General features: G+C 37.0%; 1 protein-coding gene across 2 annotated transcripts in view; it reads right to left on the bottom strand.

The window, feature by feature from the left end:
- Positions 1 to 15,575, bottom strand: part of ccdc146 (coiled-coil domain containing 146) — a 152,738-nt gene extending 137,163 nt beyond the window's left edge. Inside the window, exons 1-2 of one of the 2 annotated variants that reach the window (XM_039761027.1) lie at positions 15,482 to 15,575; positions 660 to 820 (exon numbers count right to left, since the gene is read on the bottom strand). In XM_039761027.1, coding sequence (XP_039616961.1) covers positions 660 to 809 — 150 coding nt within the window. In that variant the 5' untranslated portion in view covers positions 810 to 820; positions 15,482 to 15,575. Of the gene's footprint in view, positions 1 to 659; positions 986 to 15,481 lie in introns of those variants that run through there. The other variant, XM_039761028.1, reaches the window with a different exon arrangement.
- Positions 15,576 to 16,795: the final 1,220 nt, after the last annotated feature.

Genomic DNA, 16,795 nt, shown 5'->3' with positions numbered 1-16,795 from the left:
ATGTGAAGATTGATAGATTGATAGCTGACTCTAAACTGGCCCATTGCCCATTCACTCTCATACAAATCTGTAGACACTAACCTAAAACACACATCTTTAGGATGTGGGTTCTACCCACTGAGTGGTCAGGCTAGAACTTAAATGCAAGTCTGTGGAGTTTTGAGGCAGTAGCGCTATCCCCTGAGCCATTGTGATGATCAGAACTGATATCATTTCGTCCATTTGTTATTAAACTTGCTTAATCCAGTTCAGGTTCACGAGGGCTGGAGGCTTTCCTGAAACCATAGGGAGTAAGGTGGGAAACAACAATGGATAGGACTCCATTAGAGGAAGAGTCAACATACATTAAAATTATTAAGTTATCTATATATCTTTAGATTAATTAATTCAGCTGGTGCTGGACTGGAATCTGTCATGACAGCAAAAAGACATACAATTAGAACTAATCCTGGGCAGGGCATCAGTCCATCACAGGGCACACAAATATTTACAGATACCAATTAACTTAATCCTTTACGCTGAGGAAGGAAATCTGACATGGATATGGAGAGAAAGTGTAAACTGCAACCAGTCCAGGGTTAGGGTTAGAGTTAATTTTAAATAATATTTATATCACAAATACAAACTATGGTATAATGCTAAAATGTAAAAAGTCATACCTGATCGAGACAGCGAAATGCTGGGCTTGCAGAGACATCAGTTGGACCTTTCTCCTCCACATTTACTTGAGGAGCCAATGCAAAGATTGGAATTTGTTGTTTGAGCTCTTCATCTTCGCTTTCAATTGAACTCTCACTGCTGCTGCTCATGGTCAACAACTCTGCAAAAGGAAATGTGAAAAATAAACTCAATGCTTACATAATGTATTACTATTAACTGTATATGCTACAGCAATGGTTCTCAATATTTTGTTATTCCAAGGTCCCCCAATGTACCATGAGAATATCTGAGGGCTCCCCAACATAGGCCGTGATATTTTCCCTCTTGTGCTTTTGATGCAGTCTTGAAAAAGATGCTTGTTTTTGAACTTATATTTATTAACAAAAGGATATTTGCTGCTAGTGCTTTTACACTGCCTGTATCTTTTAAAGCATATTACAAATTTAATACACCATTTCAAAAATAACCTGTTTCTCTTTATTAAATAAAAGTTATTTCTGTTTGAAATTCTTAATCATAACATAAAATGAGCAGGCATTATTTAGGGATATATCCTAACTTGAGATTTCCAAAATACATGATTTGTCATAGAAGATATTTTTGATAACAAAAAAAGCTGCTCACTACTTACTTGGTTCAAGTATTACCTTATAAATTACGCATAAAATGATTACATATTTCTGAATATATATAAAAAAATGTTTTTAAATTGCAGAATTAGTGGTGGCAAATATTTTTTCATAACTTTATTCCAGATCCTACTTTGTTATCTTCTTATCTTCTATTATACTTCTAAATACAACCAATCCCACAGGGTAATGAACAACAGGAAAACTTTATTTTAACAAATTTGAAATAGCCACAAGTGCTTATATGTCTTTCTCACACACTTGTCTCCTTATCGCTCTTTCCATACACACTGTTTACTCTGAACTCCACCCCCCATTTTCTATTACATATGAACACATAACCACAGCCTTCACCGTATAAGAAATAACAGGATACTCCTTGACATTTTACTTAATCAGGCTTAATACATGACACAACATAACAGTTATCCTCTGGATTCAGTAATCAAGCATCTCCATTAGCAACAGCTACATTTAACACAAGTCGTAATGCAAATGTGTTTCCTCTCCTTATACAAAAATCATGTCAGCAGAATACACAAAAAAAAATGTGTAGGGCAGTGGCATCAGTTATGTGAGCCGTGAAAAGGAGGCCAGCCCTGATATCTGTGCAGCTTTAAAAAATGAACAATGTGTGTGAAATTGAGCTGCCATTTCATTCATGACACTGTAACATCTTTACCATCATACTAAAAACTAAATTGATCTATAGCAGTGTGACATGTCATCTTGTTATTAATTTTCTCTATAGGTCATTATAAGCAATTAATTTCCATCCAAACTAAATGTTAGTAGCTGCAGTGTGCTATGCCATGCAGATAAACATGAATGGACACTGGAGACGCATTGTAATGCTAAATGTAAATTTGGCTAAATTATATATGGATACAATATATATGTGAAACGAACGTTAAAGGTGTTTGAGAAAACTAACAGCCATTACGTGCTGTATGTAACATGTTTTGAACATTGATGAAGCAGTCCACTTTAGAAGGGTAAGTTTGCCATTTCCACAGTAGCTTCATTTTTAGTGATTTGAGAATTTTGCTGCTTATTTTATTTCATTTTGCAGCCTCTTGGACATTTACTACAGCTCCCTAGTAGAGAACTACAGCATGCTGTATGTACCATATGTGTATACTGTAGATGTGTGATATATATGAAATACAGTCAATGTGACTATGAAAATGATCTCTGGATGTTGGTAGAAATGCCTAGTATTTTTACCAAAGGACAGGTTACATTGTTTTCTACATATAAAACATATGACATCATTTAATGGAAAATGGTCTGTCCATCATAAATTATGCATGATACTTACAGTAACAAATATTGGAAAAACATGTGTCACTCCTGTGTGATTAGTGGACAGCCAAAGGGTCCGATTCAAGGGTAGGGTACTAATGCCTTCTCTATTTATTCCCACAGAACCAAGGAAGACTAAGTAATTTTTGTTCCTTCCAGATAACCTCACTTCCACCCCACCTACATGACCCACCTTGACGACCTCACTTCCGTCCCAACCTGATGACATCACCATTTCCTGCTTCTTAATATGAATTCTCTGCTTTTTCATTTGAAATTTGTCTTTGTCATTGTTTACAGCACTCAAAACCGCTTTCATTCTTTTGTGGCTAATCTGCCCATCAATATACGGGGCCAATCCCCAAATCTTTATTTTTGTTTTGTGCCATTATTCTACACATGCCTATAGCCATAAATGAAACCTACTGTAAAAAGTAATCTAACAGCGACAAAAAAAAAAAGAAGTTTCGAAAAAAAGACCAAAGGGAACAAGTAAACAGCTAAGCTAAGTGATATATAATCTGTTTTAGCTGCTTCACAGCTTGTTAAATGAGGTGCAGTCAAAAATAATCTGAATTTTGCATATAGTACATCTATGACAACACTTGCAATAATGCAAATATTTTTGAGATGTGGGTGGAAATGTCTGGAACTGTTTTCCAGCTTCATGTTTAGTACCATTAATAAGGTGCCTAGCACCATATTAATTAAAATTACCATGGTCTAACAGTAGATTACAGAACTGAGATAGGGAAAACACATCATGCTGAACTGGACAAGAAAGAAAGAAACTTGAATGTATGTACTGTGAAATCAATGAGATTGCACTCCTTGAGCATGTGGTTCTCTATGGATGCTTCTGTTTTCCTCTTACATCCCAATATGAGAGAGAGGGTGTGTCTGTGAGCATGTCCTGGAGTGGATAGATGCTTCATCCGGAGTCAACTTCGTCCTTGCAGATGATGTCTCTCAGATGGATTCAATAAACAGATTCAATACAGGATGAATGAACTCTTCATGGTCTGCACATTTTAGAGTTAGTTCTTGCTTTTCACCTGATCTTACAGGTATAGGTTCCAACTCCCGTCCATTGTTAAAATCTCATTTATCCAGCATTTATCCACCAGCAGCTCATGCATTAAAGCACCTCTGCTAATAGAGGAAGACAGAATCAGCATCCTGACTGCTCTAGAAATATTCAAATAAATTCTCACTGCAGTGCATGACCTGAATTTCAGGCTGAACAAAATAATTTAGTTCAAGTTACTGTGAATATGAATTTTTAATTTGTGTCATTTTGTTTTTGATGTTATCGTGTTCATTTTGCCATCATCATAGCTTTGAGGTATAAGCAGAACAACCTTTCCACAGTGCAATTCCCAGCATTGGGACAACACTCCCTGCAAGAGACAGATTAATTAGTGACTTTAAATTTGCACCATATGAGTAAGCAACTGAGACTGTGGCCATGAGGGTACTCTGCACTGAACTGCTGCCCTATACAGCAAAGGTTGGTTCCTTGTGCTTACTGCTGGTAAGATAGCAAAGATTAAACATGTTCAATGATAAAGGTATCATAGTGTTTAGTGTTCCTGTCTCTCTTTTTTTTAAATGTTGTCCCAATCGTGGACTGTATCCTGTTTGCATGTTCTCAAAATGTATGTGTCATTTTTATTTATGTACTTCCAAATCCTGCAGGTTATGTTAATTGATGACTCTGGCAGGCTAATTCAATTGAACCTCTTCAGTCTTGAGCAGAGAAGGCTGTGTTTAGATGTAGCCCAAGGCTTGAAAATTCTCAAAAGGAAAAAATTGGATCTTTTCAATTAAACAGGGATTCATATAGTCGGGGAAAGCATTATAATTTATAATAAAGTATCTTTCAGCCAGACAGCATTTTTTCGCAGACAGGGTTGTGGGAATCTGGAACAGAAGACTGAGTCACATAGTTTAAGCAGAAATACTGACACCTTTTTAAAAAATAATCTTGATGAGATATTGGGCCAGCTTAGCTATTGGCTAATTAAACTGGGTTTTTTTACCATATGGTCCCCTCTTGTTTGTTCTCTAAGATTAGTTTCTACTTTATTTTTGAACCTGGTAGCATATTTTCTAGTTCCCCATTACCTTACGTTGGAAAAAGGCTTTTCAGAAAAATATACTGCTCAAAAAATTTAGGGAACACTTAATAATCACAATCTAATATGAAATCAATTAAGCTTCGGTGATATCAAGAGGTCCAGTTAGAAGGCATAAGCGATTGTGAATTGGCTTCACCTGCTTTGGTGTAAATGAAAGTGACAACAGGTGCACTGGAGAGGTGTAAGACAACCCCAAAAAAGGGAATGGTTTTGCAGGTGATGACCACAGACAATTGCTCACTCTTTATCCTTCCTTGACTGTTTCTTCTTTAGTTTTGTGTTTTGCTCCTGTTCTTGTCACTACATGAGGTAGTAGCATGAGGTGGAACCAGCAGCCGATTCATGTTGCACAGAAAGTCTAGCTCCTCCAGGATGACACATCCATACGTGCTGTCGTAATGAGGTTTCTGTCTGAAGAGGATGAAAGATACCAGGAGATGGGCCATTACATGAGGAGAGCTAGACAGGGCCTTAGAAGGGCATCAACCCAGAAGCAAGACTAGTATCTGCTCCTTTGTGCAAGGACGAACAGGAGGAGTACACACAGAGCCCTACAAAATGACGTCCAGCTGACTACTGGTGTGCATGTTTCTGACCAAACTAACAGACTCCATGAGGGTGGCATGAGGGTCCAACATCTTCAAGCAGACATGTGCTCACATCCCATCACCATGCAGCTCGATTGGCATTCACCAGAGAGCACACAACTGGCAGTCACAGCCCATCACCATGCAGCTTGATTGGCATTTGCCAGAGAACACACAAGAGCACATGTGACAAATGTGAAAGAGTCTGGAGACACAGTGGTGAATGTTATGCAGCCTGCAGCATCATCCAGCATGACCAGGAGCTCACTGATGTCCTGATTCAGGTCTGGGAGAAGATCCCATAGGACACCATCCGTCTTCTCATTAGGATCATGCCCAGATGTTATCAGGAGTGCACACAGGTATGTGGGGATCATACACACTACCAAGTCACATTATATTATGAGCTGCAGTGATGAAATTCATGCAAGTTGAATCAGCTTTTCGGTGTGATGTTGAATCCGGCCCTTAGTGGGTTGGTGACTTTGGTTTCCATTAACCATTGTTATATCATTTTGTTCTCAACAAATTATACAGCATTTCTCAGTAAAAACTTTCCATTTGAATATTTTGTTCATCAAGATCCAATATGTAATTTAAGTGCCCCCTTTATTTTTTTTGAGCAGTGTGTATATTTCTGGTTAATTTCATTTTGAAAACCTTAAGCACTGAATAAAGTTTCAATTTCACATCATTTGTTTTCTACTATGTTCACTGACCTTACTTCATGGGTTTGAAGAAAGACTGGATAGGATTATACAGTTTGTTAGGCTATCCTAATGTAATGACGTGAAGCCCAAAGTAGCATCGAGTTGATCACACCCTGCTTTGCTTTTGACAGACCTTTCAGTCAGGTTTCATTATATAACCCTATGATCTAAGCTGCCTGGGACATCAAAAATGGGGCCTGGGAAACCTAATAATATTTTCTAGTGACTGTTTTTCTACAATATGACTGATATACAGTATATGAAAAAAAAAAATCAGGAATGGATCTATCTAGGCCTATTTTAAACAACTTTGATAAAGGAATTAAGCAAACCTGTTTGAAAATTTATGGAACAAGACATCTTCAAGCAGTGTTAACTATGGTCTTTTGTGATAACAGGATAAGTTGTTAGTTTTTTTTTCCAGATAACAAAAAAGACAGATTATAGTTGCACAATTCATTGTAAATAAATAAAAGCACATTTGGAACAAGATATCAAAGCGTGAGATCAAAGCTGAGAGCATCAAAGATGTCAGATTCCTAAAGTGAACTTCAGTGGAAATGCCACTCCTTGGGGATCTATTAAACTGAGAATGAACTCATTTAAGGCATACTGCCACTGATCACAATCATCATTGCACAATTAGTCTTATCAGTTTATTATTTAAAAACAGCATATCAACATAGGGAGAAATGAAAGTCCCGTAAAAATAAATGAGGCCTGGGTGCCCAAGGCAGTATAGTTAAATTAGAAAAAATAAACAGAAAATAAATATTCAAATGAGGACAAAAAAAATAATTTTTCCCTGATACTGCACTCTTATATATTACTGATTTCAATGACTGCTTGACTGGTGATGGTCATTCAGAAAGCTGAACAGCTGGTACACCAGATTATTTTGTAGGGCATATCAATTGGAATGGAAAAATTACAAACCATGGACTGTGCATGGAGCGCTGTATCATCACACTTAACAAACACAAAAAAAGATGCACAGTCACTGACATTTTTCTTTTCCATTTTGCTAACCTTGACTTCAACATGGGCCCTTTCACCATTACAAGGCCTTTTTTTTTTGTTGTTCTTTATTTTGCCTTATACAATTTCTCGTATTAGGAATTTGTTAGTTTTTGCATACCCCTTGAGGTCAGAGTGGAGGGTCAGCCTTTGTAAAGAACCTTGGAGCAATTGAAGGTTAAGGGCCTTGCTCAAGTGCACAGCAGAGTAGTATTTCTTTTGGCAGTGACGGGGATTTGAACTGGAAACCTTTGGGATACCAGCATAGATCTTTAGCCTCAGAGCCACCACTCTGCCCTAATTTTGAATAATCATTTAATGCAAATGACAATAATGACCCTGTAAACCTATAATACAACATGCTTATCTTAACAGTTTGGAAGGAAAACTGGAGTATCTGGTGAAAACAAAACACTTTGACAAAAGGAATATATATAAGCTACATTCCTTTAGCCAATAATTAAAGCCATACAACAGTAGCAACCACAATTCAATTTTCAGGTTATTTTTGGGTTTTATTTTAATTAGAATGAAAGTCCTGTCAAACAGTGAATGGCAGTGTTGTTTGACACTATTCTATTGTCCAGATATTTCTTGCGGCCTCAGCTGAGTGACCATGCAGATCCTAGCTTTCATTCCAACCATTTTCAAAGTCAGAAATTACTTGATAGTCTTAGGGAGTGTAGAAAGAAAGAAAGAAAGAAAGAAAGAAAGAAAGAAAGAAAGAAAGAAAGTGACAAGATTTTTGCACATCAGAATCTCTTTTCCTGCAAAGGACTGCCAACTTATTTAGGAATAATTGAACCCAGTTCTTTAGGAATAGGCTTAATCTCCCTTTGCCCTGTGGGATTCAAATAATGTATAGATTAATGGAATCTGTTAGCCTTCTTTAATAATTGATTGGCTGCAATTCTGGAAAACATTTAAAAATAATTCATTAAACATCTGCTGTACAAATATACACTATGATGATGACAGAACAGTGAAGCAATAGGAAAGAAAGAGTAAACAGGGACGCCAGGTAAGTATTAAAATGACCAGGAGGACTGTGAAAGAAAAATCAAGGATCCTTCAATTTAAAAAAAAAAAAAAAAGTCCAGCAAAAATCAAGCATGCATTTTCAACAAAATGGTTCATTGCTATCTTATGAAGATATCTGTTTATATCTGGTATCTGTTCATAAATTCCAAAGGTTGCATTTAAACAAAAACAAATCACTTACATCATACTCACTGAGAACTCTTTCTTAATGATTAATATTTATTTTTTGTCTATCCATCTATTATTCAATGGCTTATTATCTATTTTTGATTGATTTTCCCCATTCTCAGATAATTCCCTCTCTTGAATGAGTCGTCATTGATCCATAAAACTCATTTATATTGTCTTATAAATTAACTGGAAAATATCCATCCATCCATCCATTGTCTAACCCGCTGAATCCAAATACTGGGTCACGGGGGTCTGCTGGAGCCAATCCCAGCCAGCACAGGGCACAAGGCAGGAACCAATCCTGGGCAGGGTGCCAACCCACCGCAGGACACACACAAACACACCCACACACCAAGCACACACTAGGGCCAATTTAGAATCACCAATCCACCTAACCTGCATGTCTTTGGATTGTGGGAGGAAACCCACGCAGACACGGGGAGAACATGCAAACTCCACGCAGGGAGGACCCGGGAAGCGAACCCAGGTCTCCTAACTGCGAGGCAGCAGCGTTACCACTGCGCCAACTGGAAAATATGCATAGTACAAAACATTTCAGACAACAAGACATTACTATTGGAACAAATTGATAAATTAAGCGATTAATATAGTGCATCCTCAGAGTAATAGACTTCAGGAACAATGGACAACAATCAGATGTATATAAATTATTTTTGGAAAAAATAGTGATAAATTTTTAATAAAACAAACAAAGTAGACACACTGTAAAATATCTACATAATTCCAAACCCACACACAAATTCAAATCCATTTCTTGTAATACAGCTTGAATCAGTCCTAGTGAATCAGATCAAGTTCAGCACCCAACTCAGGCACAGAGACACATTTTCTTTTGACCACAATTAGACAGCAATTGACTGCATTTAAAAAAAGTTGCAAATTCACTTGTGATCAGGTTGATAAAATCATGAGGTGGTGAGAAACTAGTACCAGCACTCTTGTACTGAGCCCATCAATGTGACAAACGATCAAAGCCCCCTTCTCTTACACTACACAGGTCAGGCCGTCAATGAGATTTCAGTGTGATCTCCCGCCAGTCTTTATGCCAACACTGGATTCACCTTTGAATGTGTAGATTTAATTATGTTTACTAATTTATACCTGGATACATAGCAGATAGACAATGTATTATAGTGAGAAGTGTAAAAGTAGCGTTGAGGCCTTACGTAGAGACCTGTTTGTTTACCTGTTTTACAGCACACTTTTTTTCTTTGGATTAACCATGTCTGCCAAAATTTTTTAAATCTGTGAGAATGAATAAAATGCAGGAGTAATTAGGGGAACCTTTATGTTTTATTTAGTGATTAAGGACAGACTGAAAGTCACAGTAATTTAATCAAAAATTGCTACTGTATGGGCACAGGTTTGTTTTTTGTGTGTCTTGACATATGATGGAATTTGCCAGTTGTCATTACCATTTCTTATTGTATTATGATAATGAAAAATGATAGAATTAAATTTAGCATGGGCAGCATGGGGGCAAAGTGGTAGTGCTGCTGCCTTGCAGTAAGGAGACCTGGGATCAACACCCCAGGTGGTCCCTGTGTGGAGTTTGTATGTTCTCCCTGTGTCTGTGTGGGTTTCTTCCAGATACTCCAGTTTACTCCCACAGTCTAAAGACTTGCAAGTTAGGTGGAGTGGTGCTACTAAACTGGCCCTAGTCTGTTGTCTGGGATTGGCTCCAGCAATCAGCATGACCCTGTTCAAGACAAAACAGTTTAGAAAATGAATGACTGACTAAGCTGAGCATTTTTTTTTTTCATAAACAACTATAATTTGTTGTTTAAAGCAGCAAGTGGTCACATTTAGGAAAAAATAAATAAATAAATATATATATATATATATGCAAGTCAAAAAGAGAGAATTATTAAGATGCCCTGAAAATCACCTTATAAGTGCATTGTTTCATGTGGTGTCTCGTGATTGCCACACTATGGAAATAAGTAGCCAGCATTAAGAAAATAAACAGATGTTAGTATGTGTTAAAACAATGCATTATGTTGAAATAAAATAAGGAATGCTACTTATACTATACTTGTAAACACAATTTAGAAAAATACAGGCCCAAACAGATCTCTTTCCAAGTCTGTTTAATTATTAATAAAAGGGTAAAGTACAAAGTTTATGTGTCCAAAGAAAGATCAAACAGTTAGTCATTTAGGGAAACAGAAGTCAAACTGCAGGTTTGTTTCTGAAAATCTGGTGCCAAATGTGCAAATATTGAATGAATGAAGAGATGTGGAATACGGCAGAAAAGAATTAAAAAGAACAAAAGGTGGTGATCTCAAAAGGTGGTCTTATAGAGTGTGGGATGCCATGATAATAGAAAAATGTACTTTTTAAGAAATACTACATTAATCTGAAATAATGAGCTATGGTACTTTGAATGTTCTGTCATTGCTAAAAAAATCTCATATGGTTAAGAAAACGAATTCAGTGGGATTTTTATATTTGACATTATATATAAGCAACAGAATTCAAAACTATTAAATATGCACTTGAATGAAAACTGAAATGCACTGGAAGGAAAATTAGCATTTTGGATATAGTTTTTGTTACAATTCAAATTTGTCAAACCAATGATATGGAGAAGATTGCAATTTATGTTCTTTTATAAGAACACTGAGATTATCATATCTGCAAAATGACTACCTCTAACCTGTATGTACAAAATGCTTGTCCAACTATGAATTGATTGGGAATGTGCCACTTGTGTTGAAACTACATTTCTAGACTAAATAGTAAATGTAGAATGAAAGTAGTTAGATCTGATATTGAGGGAAAACAGCTGGTAGACATCTGGGACCCACCCTGGTGGGACGTAAGTTCAGATCTAGGGCCATTAGCAAGTGTATCAAGAAACATGACTAAGATCGACACACCTTCTGCAAAGTGCATGTTGCATAAAGTACTTTAGAAGGCAAAAAACTATAAGCTATAAAACGAGATGTCCAGTTAACTATGCAGTGCTAAAAGACACACACACAAGTATGTTAACCCAATTTAAATGTTATAGGAAATGCAGGAAATAACATCTTTTGCTTTGCTGCCATCTGGTGATGAAGACTAAATCTGCAAGCTGGACGTTTTATTCATTTGTCTGGCTGAAGGACTGATTTCATCACCCAAGGCTGGTTCCCTTTGTGTGCCTTTTTCTTCTTCTTCTTTCAGCTACTCCTGTTAGGGGTCATCACAGCGGATCATCTTTTCCATATCTTTTTGTCCTCTGCATCTTATTCTGTTACATCACCTGCATGTCCTCTCTCACCACATCCATAAACCTTCTCTTAGGCCTTCATCTTTTTCTCTTGCCTGGCAGCTCTATCCTTAATATCCTTCTCCCAATATACCCAGCATCTCTCCTCTGCACATGTCCAAACCAACGCATTCTCACCTCTCCAACTTTGTCCCCCAACCGTCCAACTTGAGCTGACCCTCTAATGTACTCATTTCTAATCCTGTTCATCCTCATCACACCCAGTGCAAATCTTGGCATCTTTAACTCTGCCACCTCCATCTCTGTCTCCTGCTTTCTGGTCAGTGCCACCGTCTCTAACCCATATAACATAGCTGGTCTCACTACCATCCTGTAGACCTTCCCTTTCACTGTTGCTGATACCAGTCTGTCACAAATCACTCCTGACACTCTTCTCCACCCATTCCAACCTGCCTGCACTCTTTTTCACCTCTCTTCCACAATCCCCATTACTCTGTACTGTTCTATCCCAACTATTTAAACTCATCCATCTTTGTCAGCTCTACTCCCTGCATCCTCACCATTCCACTGATCTCCCACTCTTTTACACACATGAATTCTTGCATATTCTCTTTGTGTGCCCAATGCTGCCATAATATACACTGGTCTTCATCTTCCCAAAACTGAATATGCAGATGGACAATAGATGGCTAATTCCAGTGGTTTATTAAAATACTACCCTATCACAATACGTTTAACTGCCTTTATATCTGTTTATTTGTAGTAGTTGTAAATGAACTAAACATTTCCACAAATGTTATTGCTAGGACAGCATTTCCAAATAATTGTTGTGTAATTTTTAAAGTAAAAACAAAAAATCCATTTCTTGCCATGTGTAAGAGCCATTTTCCTAGTTCTATAAAATTAATGAATATTTTACTAGATGATAATGCATAAAATATGGGAGGTTCCTATAACCCCCGTGAATGGAATTGTGTTGGTATTTTCCTGCCATTTCTAACAGTTTTGACTAAAACAATAATCTCCAGTTAGTGTCTAGCCTCGCCTTGTGTAAGGTACAGAGGCATACAGTTTTTTAACCGTGTTCTTGTTTGTGCTCGTGTTCGTGCTTGCGCATGTGACCGTGCCTGGGCGCAAGTCTATGTGCCAATGGCCTACGGGCCTTTTGAGTGTGAAGTAACTCGTAAAATAAAAGATTTAAGTGTTGAACCGTATGTTCTGTATACAGAAGAAGAAATTAAGAACCTTTAAGTATAGAAATAACCAAAGCTTCTTAAGAAAATCTAAGTTTATAGAAGATACATTTCTTCCTTTTTTTTGCCTTTATTCTATGTGTGTAACTATTTTTCTTTTTATTCTTGTGTGGATTATTTGCTTCTAACTTTCACTAAAAATTTTTAAAACGAACTTTTGGACTGTGAGATTTCTTTGACACACGTCTTACCCATGCATGACTTCGCCTTATACATCGGCAACTGCACCAGCAAAGTTTTTCATATTATTAATGGGCAGCATCAGTTCATGGGCATAGTTATACACACAAGAGACAGGATGCATACAGTTAAATGTCTTTTAATTTTGTTCTCAGAGGAAGTGAACACAGAGCAGTGTGCGAAGAACCACTTTAGAACTTACAGACAATACAGAGTATATCAGTAATTCATTATTTCAAACCTTTCAAAACGTAAGCAACAGAAAATACGGAATTTGTTTTGAACTATTGAAACTGTTTATGTGTACAGCGTGGTGGCACAGTAGTTTATTTAGCACTACTTTATAACTCTAGAGCGCCTTGGACTGGAATCCTGGAGCATTTTCTGTCTGTGTGAAGCTTGCATGTTTTCCCTGTGTTCATGTGGATTTATCCTGGATTCTCTACTTTTATGTCCCCATTCCAAGTGCACTCTGTATGGAGTGTGGAAATGCCCTGCCAGGGGTTGCCGTCCTCTCCAAAACTAGAATGCCTTGCTCCTATAGTACTATCATAACAAACAGCTTTTCTACATTGGCCTTTTGATTGGGCAAAACTAGAACTGCAACCAGAAAGAGTTTCACTGACACAAAACTTATAAGGGCTATATTAGGGTGTGTTAATTATGTACGTACAATGGATTTTAGTGTTGAATTCATTTCTGTGGGGAACTGAGGGTAGGTTTAGTTTATTTAAACATATATAATACAATTTGGAGAACTGACACTGACAAAATGCAATAATGGACCTGCAAGTCTTGCAGTAGTGCATTTCTAAACAAACAGTGTTGACTTCTATTTACATTTTGTGGATAATTATTTTGATTGCTATTTGACACTCTAAAATGGCATTCAGCAGTAAGTAACATGCAACAAAACCAAATCATGGCTATGACTGCAGCTCTTCCAGGTGGCTTCAGGTATAAAACACAAAACATCCCAAAACAGGATGCCAGTCCATTGTAGACATCCAACAATTAATTAATTAAACCATTGGGTTATCTTCATGGTTTTCTCAGTCAGCTCAATGTTAATTTAATGACTGGTTTCTATGTACATGTGTGAAAGATACATCTGTATTAAACCATTTAGATTTTGGTGATAGAAATCAGTGTTATGCCCTCTTGTTCTTGTTAATCAAACTACACCCTACACTGTCATTTTAAATTAATATGAACAAGAGAAAACATAAATGAGCAAAGCTTATCTGACACAGTGATTCCGTGGAACCAGGAGTGCATCATCACATCATACAATGGTCTCACTAATAACTCTAATTAGACAACCACCTTATGTACTCAGGTTGTTTAATTCAAAAATGCCCAACATTTTTCTCTTATGGACATAAATTCTTAGGAAAATGCCTGGGTAGTCATCACAGGAATTCAGCAACAATTCTTTATTCATACAAATTAAGATGACCAGTACATGCATGACAGGGCACAAAGAACTACTGGAGTCCCATCCATGGTGTTAGTTTCACCCTTATGACACCAGCTTCCCTGTACAGAATCACTAAATTGAGGGCACAATAACAATACAGTAAAGTGGAACTTAAAGAAAGAAAACCAAACGTACTCATTGCTGCAACATCACACCAGTTGGCCAGGTTTCCCTTCTTATTTATGCATTATGTTCAGAGTTACAGGGTCATTTCAACAAAATGACTTTAACCTGGATGGGGAAGTCGTCCATCACAGCACACACTTATGCATATCAGATCAAATCAGTTTCCAGTTAACTCACCCTGCACTTCAATGGGACACACCAAAATATTCAAAGGATACCTAATAAACATACATGCATGATTCCCATACTGACAGGGGGCATGCAGGCTTTGAATCTGGGAGCTATAAGACACCAGTGCTATCCAAAGCACCATTGGCTCGCCCACTTTATAAAAAAGATACAGAAAAAGTAAACATGCCAGGTAGTTTATTTATTATAGATTTCCAGATCCTCATAGGTTATCAGGTCAAATAAAACATGACTTATCAGATGCCAAATGTTTGTATTTTTAGAACATAAAGTAATGCAATTGCAAATAGCACTCTTCTAGTTGTGATAAAAATGATGCAGGTGTATAGGTCAACATGAAATAATGTTCAAAAGTGTATATTTTACATTCGACATGTCTTTAGATTATAAATACAGTATGTTCACGGGAAGTTTCAGGCCTGCTACAGTCTACCCAGACATTTAATATTGTGAAGTGTATTAAATAGCAATTAGCAGAAGACATACTTTGAATACAGTATTAGACAAGTCGCACATCTCGCCCGAAAAGTGCTACAGCTTATTATTAATAAAGGGTTAAAAAGTATATTTTAAACACTGAAAAAGGAAATAAAATGAAACAAACGTTACTTTACAGAAAGATCTAAATATCTGTTCGAGCATTAATTTTGTAGATTTTGTTTCCTCCGGAGTAGCAAGATTAATTTTTTATATTTTACTCTATGTATTACTGTATTACTCAAAGATTGCTGGTTGTTAGAAGTATTGGCCTCACCTGATGAATGGCGGAACGGTGAAGGAACAAGAAGTTAAATCACAGCAGATTTGTTTTTGCAGCCTCCTCGTATGTAATATCAGCCATGCTCTTGTTGATTGCGTCCTGTAGCCATGGCGACAAACAATCGCAGCTCTTTCGCTTCCCTCCGCCTTTTAAACTTATTCGGCTGCTGCCAGCTACTGGACGATCACGGAATCTCGCAGAACTTCCTAGCTATGTGTGCTCAAAAGCCGCATGTATTTTAAAAACACTGATAGAAATAAAGGTGCTTGATTATCTGAACGATAACTAAAGCACAATTTCAGCGCAAAATTTAATCTGTGAATCCACGACATCTATTGCCATATGTTAATCAAGGCAGCACCAGCTGTTTATTTGAAGACGAGGTTAGTGGATTGCGGATGTGCCCTCTCGGACATCCCCACTCTCACTCAGACTGGCCAGTTTAATGTCCACAGTTTTTCTATCACCAACGTTTTTTGGATTAAGGAGGAAAATCCATTGAGAAACGTGCGGATTTCATATTGACTGCGTCCAGGTCAGTGGTGTCTAAGTCAGGTATCATATCATTGTATTATCTTGTATAATATTTAGCAGCAAATTGCTCACACTTCGATATTCTTTGCTTTAATATGTCTTAAGTATATCGCCTATATGCATTGCTTATCTGTGGTCAGTGTTTACAGTCTGACTTATAATTGATGCTGATATCTCTCTTATGACTGTGCTGAACTTTATACGGACCTGAATTATATTGTGAGAACTGAGGTTTACGGTTTAAAATTTAGACTGAGGTCTCCTGTGACATAGAAATTGTGTTTATTCATTTATAGTCATAGTTACATTTATGGACTTTAGAAGAAGAAAGATGTTTAGCTGTGCAACAACAGAGGACAATAAGAAGTATGAGATTCATCCATACATGCATCTATTATCCATATTTTGGTTTACGGAATAATAAAATAATAAGAAAGCTTGTTAAAATATGTGACTTAAATGACTTCAAATAATGAACTTTCATTACGTTTCAAGTTTTCTTTTCTTAAACACAGATGAACCACCATAGAGCTCATTCTTTAAATATACACATTACATTGGACTACCTTATAATTATATAACTTAACAAGTGTTTGAGCCGATAAGAGGAAGTGACCAGTGGAAACTGACAAGTGAATGGAGGCATGTGACATGGGGTCTGCAGCTGGGCATCACTGCTAGTGTTGTGATTGATTTAAAACCATTACCTGATCCCAAATGGATTTGTTTCACTTCCGTGAAATCACAGAAATGTTTGGGAACTTTGCCAAACTC

This window comes from Polypterus senegalus, chromosome 8 (assembly GCF_016835505.1).
Source record: "Polypterus senegalus isolate Bchr_013 chromosome 8, ASM1683550v1, whole genome shotgun sequence".
NCBI classification, from domain to species: domain Eukaryota; kingdom Metazoa; phylum Chordata; class Cladistia; order Polypteriformes; family Polypteridae; genus Polypterus; species Polypterus senegalus.
The sequence above is the reverse complement of the archived record's forward strand: the minus strand, read 5'-3'. Positions and strand labels throughout refer to the sequence as shown.